This window comes from Motacilla alba, chromosome 3, assembly GCF_015832195.1.
Source record: "Motacilla alba alba isolate MOTALB_02 chromosome 3, Motacilla_alba_V1.0_pri, whole genome shotgun sequence".
Lineage (NCBI taxonomy): Eukaryota > Metazoa > Chordata > Aves > Passeriformes > Motacillidae > Motacilla > Motacilla alba.
This window is the reverse complement of record NC_052018.1, coordinates 68,711,140-68,724,922: the sequence shown is the minus strand read 5'-3', so window position 1 is coordinate 68,724,922 and position 13,783 is coordinate 68,711,140. Positions and strand designations below refer to the sequence as shown.

General features: G+C 34.6%; 1 protein-coding gene across 10 annotated transcripts in view; it reads left to right on the top strand.

Moving 5' to 3' along the window:
- RYR2 (ryanodine receptor 2) overlaps positions 1-13,783 on the top strand; it is a 382,187-nt gene that overhangs the window by 342,191 nt on the left and 26,213 nt on the right. For all 10 annotated transcript variants that reach the window (XM_038130404.1, XM_038130398.1, XM_038130396.1 and 7 more), the window contains 6 exons: positions 4,401-4,481; positions 5,482-5,570; positions 7,002-7,130; positions 7,791-7,895; positions 11,479-11,560; positions 12,473-13,776. In XM_038130404.1, coding sequence (XP_037986332.1) covers positions 4,401-4,481; positions 5,482-5,570; positions 7,002-7,130; positions 7,791-7,895; positions 11,479-11,560; positions 12,473-13,776 — 1,790 coding nt within the window. The remainder of the gene's footprint in view (positions 1-4,400; positions 4,482-5,481; positions 5,571-7,001; positions 7,131-7,790; positions 7,896-11,478; positions 11,561-12,472; positions 13,777-13,783) is intronic.

Sequence of the window (13,783 nt, the reverse complement as noted above, 5' to 3'; positions counted from 1 at the left end):
ATTGCTCTATTCCAATTGTTTCTTTGTGCTGTCCACATCGTAAGTGCCTTGTCCTGATATTCATCTGACTGGTACTACCTTCCCTTTCCAAACCCTGGAACCCCCACTGGTAACAACATTGATGGTTCTTTAGCAAATGTGTTTCTTACTTGTTTTTGTGGCGTACTCAATGTTGTTTCTTCTTCTGTATGTATTTTGTTTTGATTGTTCTGTTTCTTTTTCCAAAAAGTGGGGTTCAAAATCAAAGATATGTAGAAATACTTACTATTTTGCAATGTTTTTTCATTTAAAACTCATACTCCTTGCCATTTCACTGTGAGTCACAAAAATCTTGAAAGTGCAATGTTTTTCTCTTTCGGAGAGAGTTGTTTTACTTCTGTGAAGTACAAAACTTAAGATGTTAAGATGTTTGTTAAGTTTACACTTAGATTAGTTTACCTCTTTTCCCCCTTTTTCAGGAAAGCTCTTTTTTACTGTTCAGTTTTTTAATATTTTATCATGTCTTTCTTTAATTTCTCTGTAAATTCACAGAAGTCTTATTTTAAAAAAATACAATTTTAGAATGAGATAGTAGGTCTTAAAGGACTTTCATCAATCTGAGAGGTACATGTGATATAATAACTCGCTGTACAGTGGGTTTTCACATCAGGGGTATTTTCAGCCATTAATAATGTAGAACTAATAAATATGCTTTTGGCCTTCACCAACCTAGTTACACTTAAAGTAGATGCTTCAATTCTGTGTAATCCACTTCATAAAACTATATTTGAATCAGTGTTTGCATTTAAAAGAGGACTTAAATAACTTCAGAGAATTTCACTCATTGAGGAAACAAGTGCTTTTCTTACTTGACTTAGATTGTTGAGATGTCGAAGACATGCAGCATTCACAATCCAACCCAGTACTGTCTGGATCTTGTGATAAGAATAAATTATTTTGCTTTCTTATGGGGCAGATTTGCTCTTGCTTTATAGCCACCATAAAAAAATCCTGTTCCCATTTGAAAGCTGAAAGTATTTTTATATTTCTGTAATATGTGCTATTGAACCCATGTTTCTGAGTAGCAATAGAAGTCAGATCTTTTCCACTGGGGATTTAAAAAATAAAATCCAGAAAGAGGGAGAGAATCTTTGAACTTTGACACATGCACTTTCAATGAAAAAAAAACCCATCTATTTAATTTTTCATTGACTTTTATTTTTGTTTCCTAACATGATATCTCTGTTCCTGTATATCACAAACACAAACTGCCAGTTTTGCAAGAGCTGCAGGCTTAAAGCCTTTGTGTGTACAGCCATACCATTTACCTACAGCATGAGCAATGGCAGCATTTTAACATCTAAGCAAATATTTGCCAGAATATAACTAATATCAACAAAAATTAAAGAACATTTTTTTCATAACAACCTAAATCATTCTATATGTAGTGTGCATGTTTCTAAGTACATTCTTTGCAAATCTTTGTGTGAACTGGCATGAATTTGTGTCCACAGCAGCAAAGGTTGCTCTCTTGAATTTTATAGAAAAAAATGGATTTCCATTTCAGTTGCCAGTGAGGTACCACTTGTAGTCAGTAAGTACAATCTGAAAATGGAAATTCCTGACCATACCGACGTTGGTTCTTGTTTGATTTTGATCAGATGTAAAAATTGTAAAAATAAAAAACAGGATATTGTAAATCTTAGTGTGGCCAGGTGATTTGAGATGGGCTTTTCTTGCTTCATTTTAAAATATGTAAAAATAATTTTTACAGTAGCAGGCCTTTCAGCTTTTGTGCAACAATGCACCCAACGCCTTCTGATTTTTAAGAATTTTGCAATAACTTGTGTTCAAGTTGTGATTTATTTACAGTGGAGCTAATTAAAAAACCCTTCCAGGCCCTGCCAATAATAAGAATGGAATTTATTTAATAACAATTCCTGAAGTCCAGTAATTGTACTAAAACCCAGGATCTGTATAACATTTTAACTTGAGACTTGTTTTCCTTCTTGTTCTGGAACATCTTACTCCCTAAGAGAGAAAGAAATATAGGGGTCAAAAATATTAAACTGTAACTTGTTCTGTAGTCTTATTCCTACAAATGGCTGTGATTCAGTGGTACCTTAGTACACGAGAAATAGATGATTGGGCCTTTCATGAGCTTGATTTTCCATGCAAGTTTCCTGATGGGTTATTTTATAAAGTCATTGCCATCTCAGCAGTCAAGCTACAAGCATTACATGTATGATAGAGGCTTCACCAAATATTTGTCTTCTGGTAATTCTTATTTTTGTGCCTAGTTCAACAAAGCATGTGACCCCACATGTAACTTTAGGTGTGACAGGAGTTCAGTTAAATTGAAAAGAAGAAAGTAACTAACCCTGAGAAATCTTCTCTGCTCTGGCATTTGGCCAGTAGCATATGAAACTCTCTTGCAGGACTGAACTTGCATGTAACATTGAATAATATTCTTCTAGGAGCCCAGCCACCTCCTGCTTTTTGCCTTCTTGGGCCTATATTGCATGTATACATTCATCAGCACTGACAGAAATAGTTATTTGTTTTCCATTGTTTAATTAGCCGAAAGGATTTTCAGTCTCCTGTGACTGAAAAAGTGTGTGCCTGGTAGTTACATTTTCAGTGGAGAAAAATGTCATGGAATGTCATTCAAAGTATTTGACTCATTCTTGGAGGAACAATTGGGTATTTTTCGTGACTGCCCTATGTACATATCTAGAGTTAGGAGGAAAAGCATCTTATCTTTCCCTATGGTACAAGAAATTATGTTGGCATATGCCTTAGGGATGTATATCCTAAATACCAAGCTTTGTCTTGAGGGCAACAGAAGAGTGTGAAATTTTGTGCTTTAAAATATTCGCATTAGTTTTCAAAATGCTTTTGATTTCTATTCCTAGTGTACTGAAGATTCCCACTTTAAAATTCACAGTCTGTAGACTGATAAATCCATTAACTTGAAATTATAATTGCTCATGACTTTATGTAAAGTTAAACTTCTGATCATGTCTATTTTTACTCCAAATTGTACTAAATGATGTTTACATTTCAGCTAGCTAGTATGAAGAAAATTAACTTGATCATAGCTAAATCTAGCCCAGACAGTGATAATCTAATTACAATAGCATAGTAATCTGTAAATGTGGATATTGTCATTAGAATTATCTACCAGTAGAACAGCATGGATTTAATTGTTAATTTAACTAATATAATTTAAGTTTTGGTTTTTTTTTTAATTTTAATGTCTTTACTCACTTTTCCGGTCTCCTATTCACACACTAAATGTCCTGTCTTAGAGCCTAAATTATATCCCCTCAAAGAAAAATTCTTTCAAATTGTTTTGCTGTTTGCTTACATTTTTATATCCGTCCTTTTCTTGTTTACAAATAGTGCTTGTTATATATTCAAATTATGTATATTGTTAAAAAGTAGGTTTTGTGACTTCCACCTTTGCATACATAGTCAAAATACATCCCCAAGGTTCTATATGGGAATTTTCTTACTTTTGATAGGTGGCCCTTACTGCTTTAACACCTATAGTATTGTCCTTTTGTGTCATTTTTTATGCTGTTCTACATTTTCCTCAGTTGTGATTGTTTTCCTGGGTGAATGGTTATTTCTCCTCTTCACGTGTCCCTGTACAAAGTTAACTGTATGTATTGATATACCTGAAATAATGATGTGTTAATTGAGGGCTTTTTGTATACTGTTTCTTGTGGGGGGAAAAAAAAGGCTTGAAGCTTTATTCATTTGGATATTAGTTGCTTACCAAGAAATTAACTGAAGGGACTAACTCAGTAAAGCATTTTGGCACTTGGTCTTAATTCATTATATATATTGCTTTATTTTGTCAAAGGAGACACTTCTACTTTGTGTCAGCAGCAGACAGATAATAAATCCTCAAATATTTCAGTCTAAATGGTTCTTGAGAGTGTATATAGCTGTAAATTTCATGGGTTGTTTTAGAATATTTTTAAATCAAATCGTTTGTTTGAGGAATTATTTTCATAACTGTTTGATTAAATATAATTCTGTATTTTAAGTACCTTCTTTTGTGATGAATGGGAACCAAATTGATCCAACCCTAACCTTTGTATGTGACACAGCCTCCATGCCCAGTGAAGTCAAACAAGAATGTAAATCGGGGATTATTTGTAAAATGTTGCCAAGCTCATGCTGCCATATTTATAAATCAAAACTTAAGTTTTGTAATTGAATTTTTTAATTTTTATAACCAAATAACTATCTGCCAAGCACGAGTCATAGGTGCTTCAGATAGATTGGTGGTTATACATTTTCTCTCCCCTTCTCTCTTTCTTAATATTAATTATGGAGATTTTCTTCAGGGGCTGTGAGATGTTACTTGGCAGACTGTGATAACCTGCTTCCATCTGGCCTTTTTACAGGAGAAAAGGTGATGCAGGATGATGAGTTCACCTGTGACCTCTTCCGCTTCCTTCAGCTGCTTTGTGAAGGACACAATTCAGGTTTGTGGGCAGGCGAAATCAAGGTGACAGCAACTGATGATAAAAGCTCTTAATTGTTGGAGGTCTGGCAGCCTTCATAAAATATTATGAAAGGTGGAATAGCTGCTGGACTGTACGCAGAGGGAAAATCTTTAAGTGGAATTAAGTTGCCAGTGTTTTTTAACAGCCCTAATGTTATAGATAAGATAATTGTTTCCAAAACAATGAGTTTTGGATCTTGACCTACTAGGAAAGTTAAATTTACATAGGAAAATGTATGTGGTTTGTAACTTCTAGACATGGAAGATTCAGAGGAAAATGTAGGAGGGAGTTGTATTGATTGTCCTTTGGCATGCATCTGCTTTCTGGTGCACACAGTTTCCCACTAATGTCAGTTTGAATTGTATGTGAAGTTTCAAGGTACACAATACCTTTCTTGAAGAAATAACATATCTTTTAAATATAAAAAACCACATTAAAATGCATAATTTATTTTTTTTATCATTAAATATATTTCCATGTGTTCGCTCTGTCATTCTTAAGGAATGAAAAGAGAAAAAAAGGGATATTTTTCCTTTTTAGGCATTAGACATATTTCTGACTTAGTTATCAGGATTTGTATAATTATGTGATTTAATTTTATTTAACAAAAATATATTCTAAGTATAATTGCATTGATATTGATGTAGTTCTAGTCATAAATAGATTTAAATTAAGACCACATTAAGTTTTACAGGTGGAATATATAAAAAAGGTTCTGGCTTCAGAAGTTCACTGGTGTGTGATCTCTGCAATAAGATGTTAAAACTCTTAAAATGATTTATTGACCAAAAAAAACCCAAAACCCCAACCCCCCCCCCCCCCAAAAAAAAAACCTAAAAAAACAAACAAACCAAAGAAAGAGAAGCCAATCCATGCCTCTAAGCTAAACTTTTCTAGACCATCCTAAGTCAGAATTAATTTTCAGAAGTAGTTTCTAAACTTAAATAAATTTAAATTAAACTTCTATTTGAATTTTTAGATTTTCAGAATTACCTGAGAACTCAAACTGGTAACAACACAACTGTTAATATTATAATTTCTACTGTGGATTACTTATTGAGAGTTCAGGTAAGTAATTTAATACTAAGTAAGTAGATCAAAATATGACTTCTGTACAAGTTTTATTAGAGGAGCACATATATTTGTAATCATAATAACTCTGGTCTCTGTAGCCCAAGCTGATGAGAAAGCCTGAAATTATCTAGAGGTTGCAGTTCTGTAAGAATTGCTACTTTGTTCAGGAAGAGTGAAAGGTAGCATACATGTGAAAGATTGGTTCCAGCCTTTATCCACAGGAATGTAATGGAGGCTGTTAACCGAGGAGAGCAGCAGGAGATGGGGCCATGCTCAGTGGGTCCCTGAGCACAGGTAGCCAGGTGTTGACTGAAATTACCCTGTGAATGAAAAGCTTTTTGTATTGCTGAAGTTCAGTTTCAGCCAGCTGCTTTTTCATCCATATTCTGATTTAGGCTGAGCACTGGCCACTCTGTGAATGAGTGCTCATGTACTGGAGTGGAGTGAAGCATAAGAATAGCACGTTTTCTAAGGGAAAACAAAGACAAAAGGAAAAAAAAACTGCAGAAGGCAGTGTGTTAAAAACCCTTTCAATAATCTATTTTTAACTATCTCCCAAATCCTTTTAATATGAAAATGTTTCATTGTCACAAGACTGTAGAAGTTAATGAAAAAAAATCTACTTTGTATCCAGATTGCAGCATGTGAATGGTGTGAAAACATACTTTGTGATAAATGTTCATCATTTTTACCTATAAGTGTCTTCTTTCTGAAAATCACTTCACATGTTAATATATTATGGCTTGGGTTTTTAAATTATTTATCTAGTTAAGTTCCCTTTAGCCGTTCATTTTTTTGCTCTGAGAATTCCAGACTTGGAAAATTATTTTTCTTTTGTTTGTTTACGCTGCTGCTGTTATCAACATTGCTTTCTATCTTTATGCACTCTGTAGAAGTTGTGGAGACAATGCAATGATTTTCATTCCATTGCTTGCTTTGTTGAAAATTTAATAAGCTCGCCTTTGGGGAAGATGGAGAGAGGAATCATGCACACAAAGCAACATTTGCTCCCACTATTGACTAGGTGTCAAGCACACAGTATAAAGAGACATTGTTTAATGAACAGGGTGCAGTATGGCAGTACTACTGAGCACTCCCTTTCAGAATGCAGGTTGTTGTATTTCTAAGATCACATACCAACTCATCTAATTTTAATTTATTTTATTTTGAGGTTTGCTGTGGGGTATTTAAGTTGTTTCTTGCCCTGTATTTGTTTTCCTATTGATTCCTCTGTGATGAAACTACATTTCTTGAAGTAGTACTTGAGAATCACTGGGTGGTTCATTTAAAGCCTTTATAAACTAAATAAATTCTAGAACTAGAACTGTCTAATGCTGTTTTTTCTTATATTGATGAATATCAATATGTTGAAGTCCGTTTGGCCACAGAATCTCTTCATGCTTCTCACAACTGTTTTTTCTTCAGGAGTCCATCAGTGATTTCTATTGGTATTATTCTGGGAAAGATGTTATTGATGAACAAGGACAACGAAATTTTTCCAAAGCCATCCAGGTTGCAAAACAAGTTTTCAATACTCTCACAGAGTATATCCAGGTAAATTAATTTCCTCAGAGTGTTACGAACTTAAAAGAAAATTCATCATACATTTGACATGAAGATATAAAGTAGCTGGGTATAACATAGAAATATAATATAGATGCATTTATTCTTCAACATTATTTTAGTCTGTTTATGTATGAAGCTAAAGAATGAAATACATGTACATAACTGTCACTACCCTTTAGAATTTTCTTTAAATATTTTAGCACTGTGCTCTACAATATAGTAGGGAGAAAAATCAGGAAACTGATTCTCTAATCCCTTATGTGAATTTTGCATTAACCTTCTCTAATGTTCTTCCTAATTTACAGAACTACATGAAGAAGAAACAGCTTGAAGATTTGTATCACTTCAGCATTTATTGTTTAAAGTTGCAAACAGATACACACTTTGGGGTTCTGAATTAGTATATTGAGACTTGGCTAAAATAGGCAGAATATTTATTAGGAGTAATTATTAGGTTATTTTTTACAGTCAGTGGTGTTATTAAATACATAATTCTAGATATGTTTAATATTTCATAGGAGTTTCTAAAGGACAACCCTAAGCTATTCATTTATGTGTATTTCTTCCTGTTTTTGTTGAATTTCTTGCAAACAAACTTTGCTTTTATTTTTTCTTTTTTTTTTTTTTTTTATGTTACCTGAATGATAGGGACCATGTACTGGTAATCAGCAAAGTCTGGCACACAGCAGGCTGTGGGATGCTGTAGTTGGTTTCCTTCATGTGTTTGCCCACATGCAGATGAAGCTCTCTCAGGTATCTTTTTTGTTTACTTTTTCCTTCATAAATAACTAGCATTTTTGTAAAAGAGAAGCAAACATCAATATGTTTGAGACATTAATAACAATAGTTGGTAGGAAAAATAAAAGCCAGAGATGATATAATATAATAAAATTGAGGGAGAAAATTGCAAAATTAGAGAGGGTGTGAATAGCAGGCCTGTAATTGGATCACTGGCCACAGGTACAAAGCAGATTAGATCAAACTGCAAATGAAGTATATCACTGATATTCAAAAAGAACTCTCACTTCCAGTCTTTTATACCAAAATTCTCTCACATGTTTTCTGCAGTTTCCTTTTATGCAGGACCCGTCATGTTCATTGATAGCTCCTGCATTGAACCCTGGTTCATCATCATTAAACCCTAGTTCAACACGTGTCTGCATATAAACCTTTTTCACTCTTAGTAGAGAGCAGTCAGACCTTATAATGGGTGAATTTCTTTTGGATGTGAGTACTCATTTCATAAGCTGTAGAAATAGTGAAGGGGCCTGGCAGAGACAGTTATTTAGAGTGTGAAAATGAGGTGCAAGGAATCCTATCTTTAAGCAGTGCATTTTTCAACTTCTTAAATTTTTAAAAGAATTACACATTTTAATTAAATGCACTGATTCTATTTTTTTTAATAATTTGACCTTTTTATAGAAAAATGTTATACACTTGTGCAAGTGTTGTTGTTAACAAATACAGCTCTGAAGTCTCTGATGTTTTAGATTTCATTGTTTGGCTCTAGGGGTGTCCATGTAAGTATTCTTTGCATAAATTAAAGTAGTCTTGTTCAGATTATTTTTTTCCCTGCCCTTGGAACTTTATGGATGAAAGTAGTCTGCTTGCCGACACTTGTGGGCTTTGGGCTACAGGTACACTTCTCATTTTTTATGGCTAAATAGAAGTCTTATTCCCACAAATGGCATCACAGTCAAACACGATTTTCAAGAGAAATGCATTGAATTTCTCCTGAAGTGCATTTAAAAGTGCCTGTAGCTACTGTTCTGGTTTTGAAACATCTTTATTATTTAAAGAATTTTCAAATAGTAAGTATTTGGGTAGGCCACGCTGAAGGATATTGTGCTTTCTTCCTGTTTCACTAAAGCAAACTGGAAGGAGGTATTTAGGTGGTTACTGACAGTAAGGCAAACATGTGGTAGCTATGTGTTGATTATGAAATAGGATGTGGCTATTGGCAAGATTTGCTTTTACAGTAATGACAAGTTTATAGTCTCAGCTGCGCCCAGAGTGGCTTCACAGCATCTTTGATTACTGAGTCTAGAAAATTACAATACTCATCCTGCCTCTTCAAAGACAGGCCAGCAGCTTTGCACAACAGGAGTGTGCACTTATTCCTGATATTCTGTGGGATGACAGAAACACAGAGTACTCCAAGTGTATCATTCCAAATGTATCATTATAAATAGCGATGATCTCTTGCTTGGAGATCAAGCTTTTGGCTTTTTGGACCTCTTTATGGGGTATGGCAGGAAATACCAGAATAGTTATGGGCTCTTTTGTTTGTTTATATTTATTACAAGAATATATCAATATGTTTTTCAGATTCTGTTGAAATACCAGTTTTCAAAAGTGTTGAGTGTGGCTAAGTGGAGTTATAAGGAGTTGCTGTATGGCTTTGGTCTGTAAGAGGGACCTGCCTAGGCTGTATACTTGGGTTTTGTTTTCAATCATGAGTTTCCAGAGCACTTTTGAAGAACATCTGAAGCAAAATTTTACCAGGAGCAATATTAAATCACTGTTTTGTTTGGGGGGTTTGCCCTTTTAATTCTCTATCTTGTACCAGGAAGCAACAATGTGATAATAGTAATACTTATAAAGAATCTCAGGTAGAAAAAGAAATTACAATTTCAATCCAAATGACAATCCAAATGAGGAAAGATAATCCAGGTTGTAAATAACTTGTAGTTAAAAGTTTTTTAATGAAAACTTACAGGGCAAATAAATTTAAAATCTTGTTATTTTCAAATTATGCAGTTTACAATCCAAGATCCAAATTGTCATTGTTGATGGTGGAGTGGGTGCTTTAGACAATGTTTATTATAAAATCTTTTTATTTGAGTCTGAAGAACAAAAAGAAAACTTTTGTGTATTTTAAACTCCTTCACAGAAAGGCGTTTAAATGAAAGTAAACCCTTCCTTTGCTTCAGATTTTTTTAATAGTTTAAATTTAAGGAATTACAGAAGTGTGATTAAATCAATGTCCTGCAAGTTTTAATGATGGAAGATCAGATAAATTTATAAACGATGAGTTAGTTATTAGGAAAATTGAACAGACAGATCTTAACCAGAATTACTTACTACACAGTATAAAAGCTAGAAACACTGGTCAACTATAGCACTAAATGTCAAAGCACACCATATGAAAGCAATTCTGTTAAAGTAATTATATGCAAGCTAGCAGAAGAAATATTACGTAGAAGCTGATGAATCTCAGCACACTCCTTTGTGTGGTGTACTTCTTCTTTCTGTCAATCCTTGTGAAGTAACTGTGAAGAGGTGTCCCAAATCTACGGGAAAATTCCATATACTACAAGTTTGTGCAAGAATCTAACTGTATGAAAGTGGCCTGGGTTTATTATAGCTGACTTCAACTTCTGACTGGCAGTCATAGGCCTTTAGGTCAGTTCAGCAGCTTATCTGTCAAGTCTGACTTCAAAGGGACAGGTGTGTGTTTAAAGATGGTAAGCCAGACCAGCCTTTTAGCATATTTAGCACTAAAAAACAGCTCTATGGTAGCTCACCACAGATAGCTTGCACTGCTTTATCTCCTGACTGGGTTCCAGGCCAAGCAGATAAGCTTTATCAGGGCAAAGCATCCTGCCGCAGCCATAAAGTACCTTGAGTTTGTTGTTCCACTCACTGAAGTCCAGCGTTGCTCAAGTATTTGTTATGAATGGCATGATAAAGTAGTGTATCACTGAGGAAGAAATTAAATAGTTGAATAATTCTATCCAGACAGACTCCAGGCAAGTGATATAGTAAACTCAGTAAACCCAATGAGATAATAAGAGGTGGCTAAAAAAAAATAAATTTAATGCATGTCTAAGGATCTACTAATGGAACTTTATGATTAAATATTTTAGCATTTTATTTCAACTTTTCTTTTTCCCTCCAAAAAGTTCAGTGGCCTATAATGAAATTGTTCATTTTGAATCATGTTATACTTTGAGCATTATGTGCTACTGCTATTGCTGTTTTTACAATTTTCCATGGCTGTGAACTTGATAACATCAAAAGTGACAATATTTTAGCTGACAGGAAACATTACAGAAGCATCATCTGTGACCTTGACATACCCAGTTATTGCTTTAAATCTTTTATTATGTTCAGTTTTGTCTTTTTTAAATTACTCTTTCTAAACAGATTATGGTGTAAATATACTGTGAGGAGTTAAGCAATTAAGTGTATTTTCCCTGTATTACCATTTTTGACACTTCTGGATTCTTAATTTCTAAGTCTGCTTTTTACAAGGTGAAATATGCATGCACATACATAAATGTCAAAGAAAGTGATGTATCATTTGTATTTTATATACTGTTTTGTTGTTTAGGATTCCAGTCAAATTGAACTATTGAAGGAATTAATGGATCTTCAGAAAGATATGGTTGTCATGTTGCTGTCTATGCTGGAAGGTAGTAAATATGGGAAATGTCTTTTGTAGTTCTTCTAGAAAAGTTTTTACTTTGTAATTTTCTTAATTTGAGAGATAGTGTTCTATGTTTCTTTGCATTTTTAATTTTCATGTCTTAATTGTGAGAAGACCTTTCAGGTCTGAAAGTGGGTGGGAGATTTAAGTAGGGTAGTTGACATAAGTTATATTAATTCTGAATGCCAGAATTTTTTAAAATCCAGAGCTAGCAGAAGTTTGTTTTTTAATTTTTTTTTTGGTTTTTTAGTTGGTTTTTTTTTTTTTTTGGTGAACTTATCTTTTGGGTTAGATGAAGAGGTTTTCTACATTTAAGTTGAAATCCTGATTTGTGGAGATGAAACCGTTGGGCGGTCATTTTATTAACAACTTTAATATATTGCATTTATTTTGGTAGTGGTCTTATCCATAAAGAAAAGGCTTTATTCATCTACCGACTATGTTTAAGGCCCTAAAATTTTGATTCCCCAGGTTTTAGGCTCATAAAAGGTTACTGAGAAGTAAATTCTTAGTAGGCTGTGCTCTGTATGGAACCTACTGAGCTGCTCATCCAGATAATAACGAACTAGTGACATTAGATCTGTCTGTGCTGCACTATAGTGAAATTTATAATATGCTACCCCACTTCTAGTACTGCATTAAATGTATGATCCCTCTCTACAGGCCTTTCTAATCATTCCTTTCTGTAATTGCAAATACTTAGTCATGTTTTTTCCAAGTCTTAGGGTGGAGTTAATAGTAAAAGACTCCAGATTTCACAGCTAGCTTTCTCACGTGACTGTGATCTCCAATAATTTGTCATTCCTACTCTTTGATTGCTTCACAAATCATTATAATACACTTTTCTTTGCCAAAGTATTTGCTGACATTATCTCTAATATCCTGTCATTACCTCTAGGTAATGTTGTGAATGGAACTATTGGAAAGCAAATGGTCGATATGCTTGTGGAATCGTCAAACAATGTGGAGATGATTCTGAAGTTTTTTGATATGTTCTTAAAATTGAAAGATTTGACTTCCTCTGATGCATTCAAAGAATATGACCCTGATGGTAAAGGGATCATTTCGAAGAGGGATTTTCACAGGGCAATGGAAAGCCATAAGCACTACACTCAGTCTGAAACAGAGTTTCTGCTGTCATGTGCTGAAACAGATGAGAATGAGACTTTGGACTATGAGGAGTTTGTGAAACGATTTCATGAGCCTGCAAAAGACATTGGTTTTAATGTTGCTGTTCTCCTGACCAACCTGTCAGAGCACATGCCCCATGATACACGCTTGCAAACTTTCCTGGAGCTCTCAGAGAGTGTGCTGAATTACTTTCAGCCTTTCCTTGGGCGTATAGAAATCATGGGCAGCGCAAAGCGCATTGAACGAGTTTATTTTGAGATAAGTGAGTCAAGTCGGACTCAGTGGGAAAAACCTCAGGTTAAAGAGTCAAAGAGACAGTTTATATTTGATGTTGTAAATGAAGGTGGGGAGAAAGAAAAGATGGAGCTTTTTGTTAACTTCTGTGAGGATACCATCTTTGAAATGCAACTGGCTGCCCAGATCTCTGAGTCAGATCTGAATGAAAGGTCAGCTAATAAAGAGGAGAATGAGAAAGATAATCCTGAGGAAGAAGATCCTAGAATGGGTTTCTTCTCTCTCGTGACCATGAAGTCAGCTTTAGTAGCTCTCAAGTATAATTTAATGACTCTTATGAAAATGCTCAGCATGAAGAGTCTAAAGAAACAAATGAAAAAAGTGAAGAAAATGACAATGAAGGACATGGTCATGGCTTTGTTTTCTTCCTACTGGAGCATTTTGGTGGGCTTACTACATTTTGCTTGTAGTGTTGTCCGGGGCTTTTTTCGCATCATATGCAGTTTGCTGCTTGGAGGAAGCCTAGTGGAAGGAGCCAAGAAAATCAAGGTGGCTGAACTGTTGGCTAACATGCCAGATCCCACTCAGGATGAAGTGCGTGGGGAAGAAGAAGAAGGGGAGAGGAAACCAACAGAAACTGCATTGCCTGCAGAAGACTTGACGGATCTGCAGACTCTAACAGAAGAGAGTGATCTACTCTCAGATATATTTGGTTTGGATTTGAAACGAGAAGGTGGACAGTATAAATTGATTCCTCACAATCCAAATGCTGGTTTGAGTGATTTACTGAGCACTCCCTCCTTAGCCCCAATGCCTGAGGTACAGGAAAAAATCCAGGTAATTG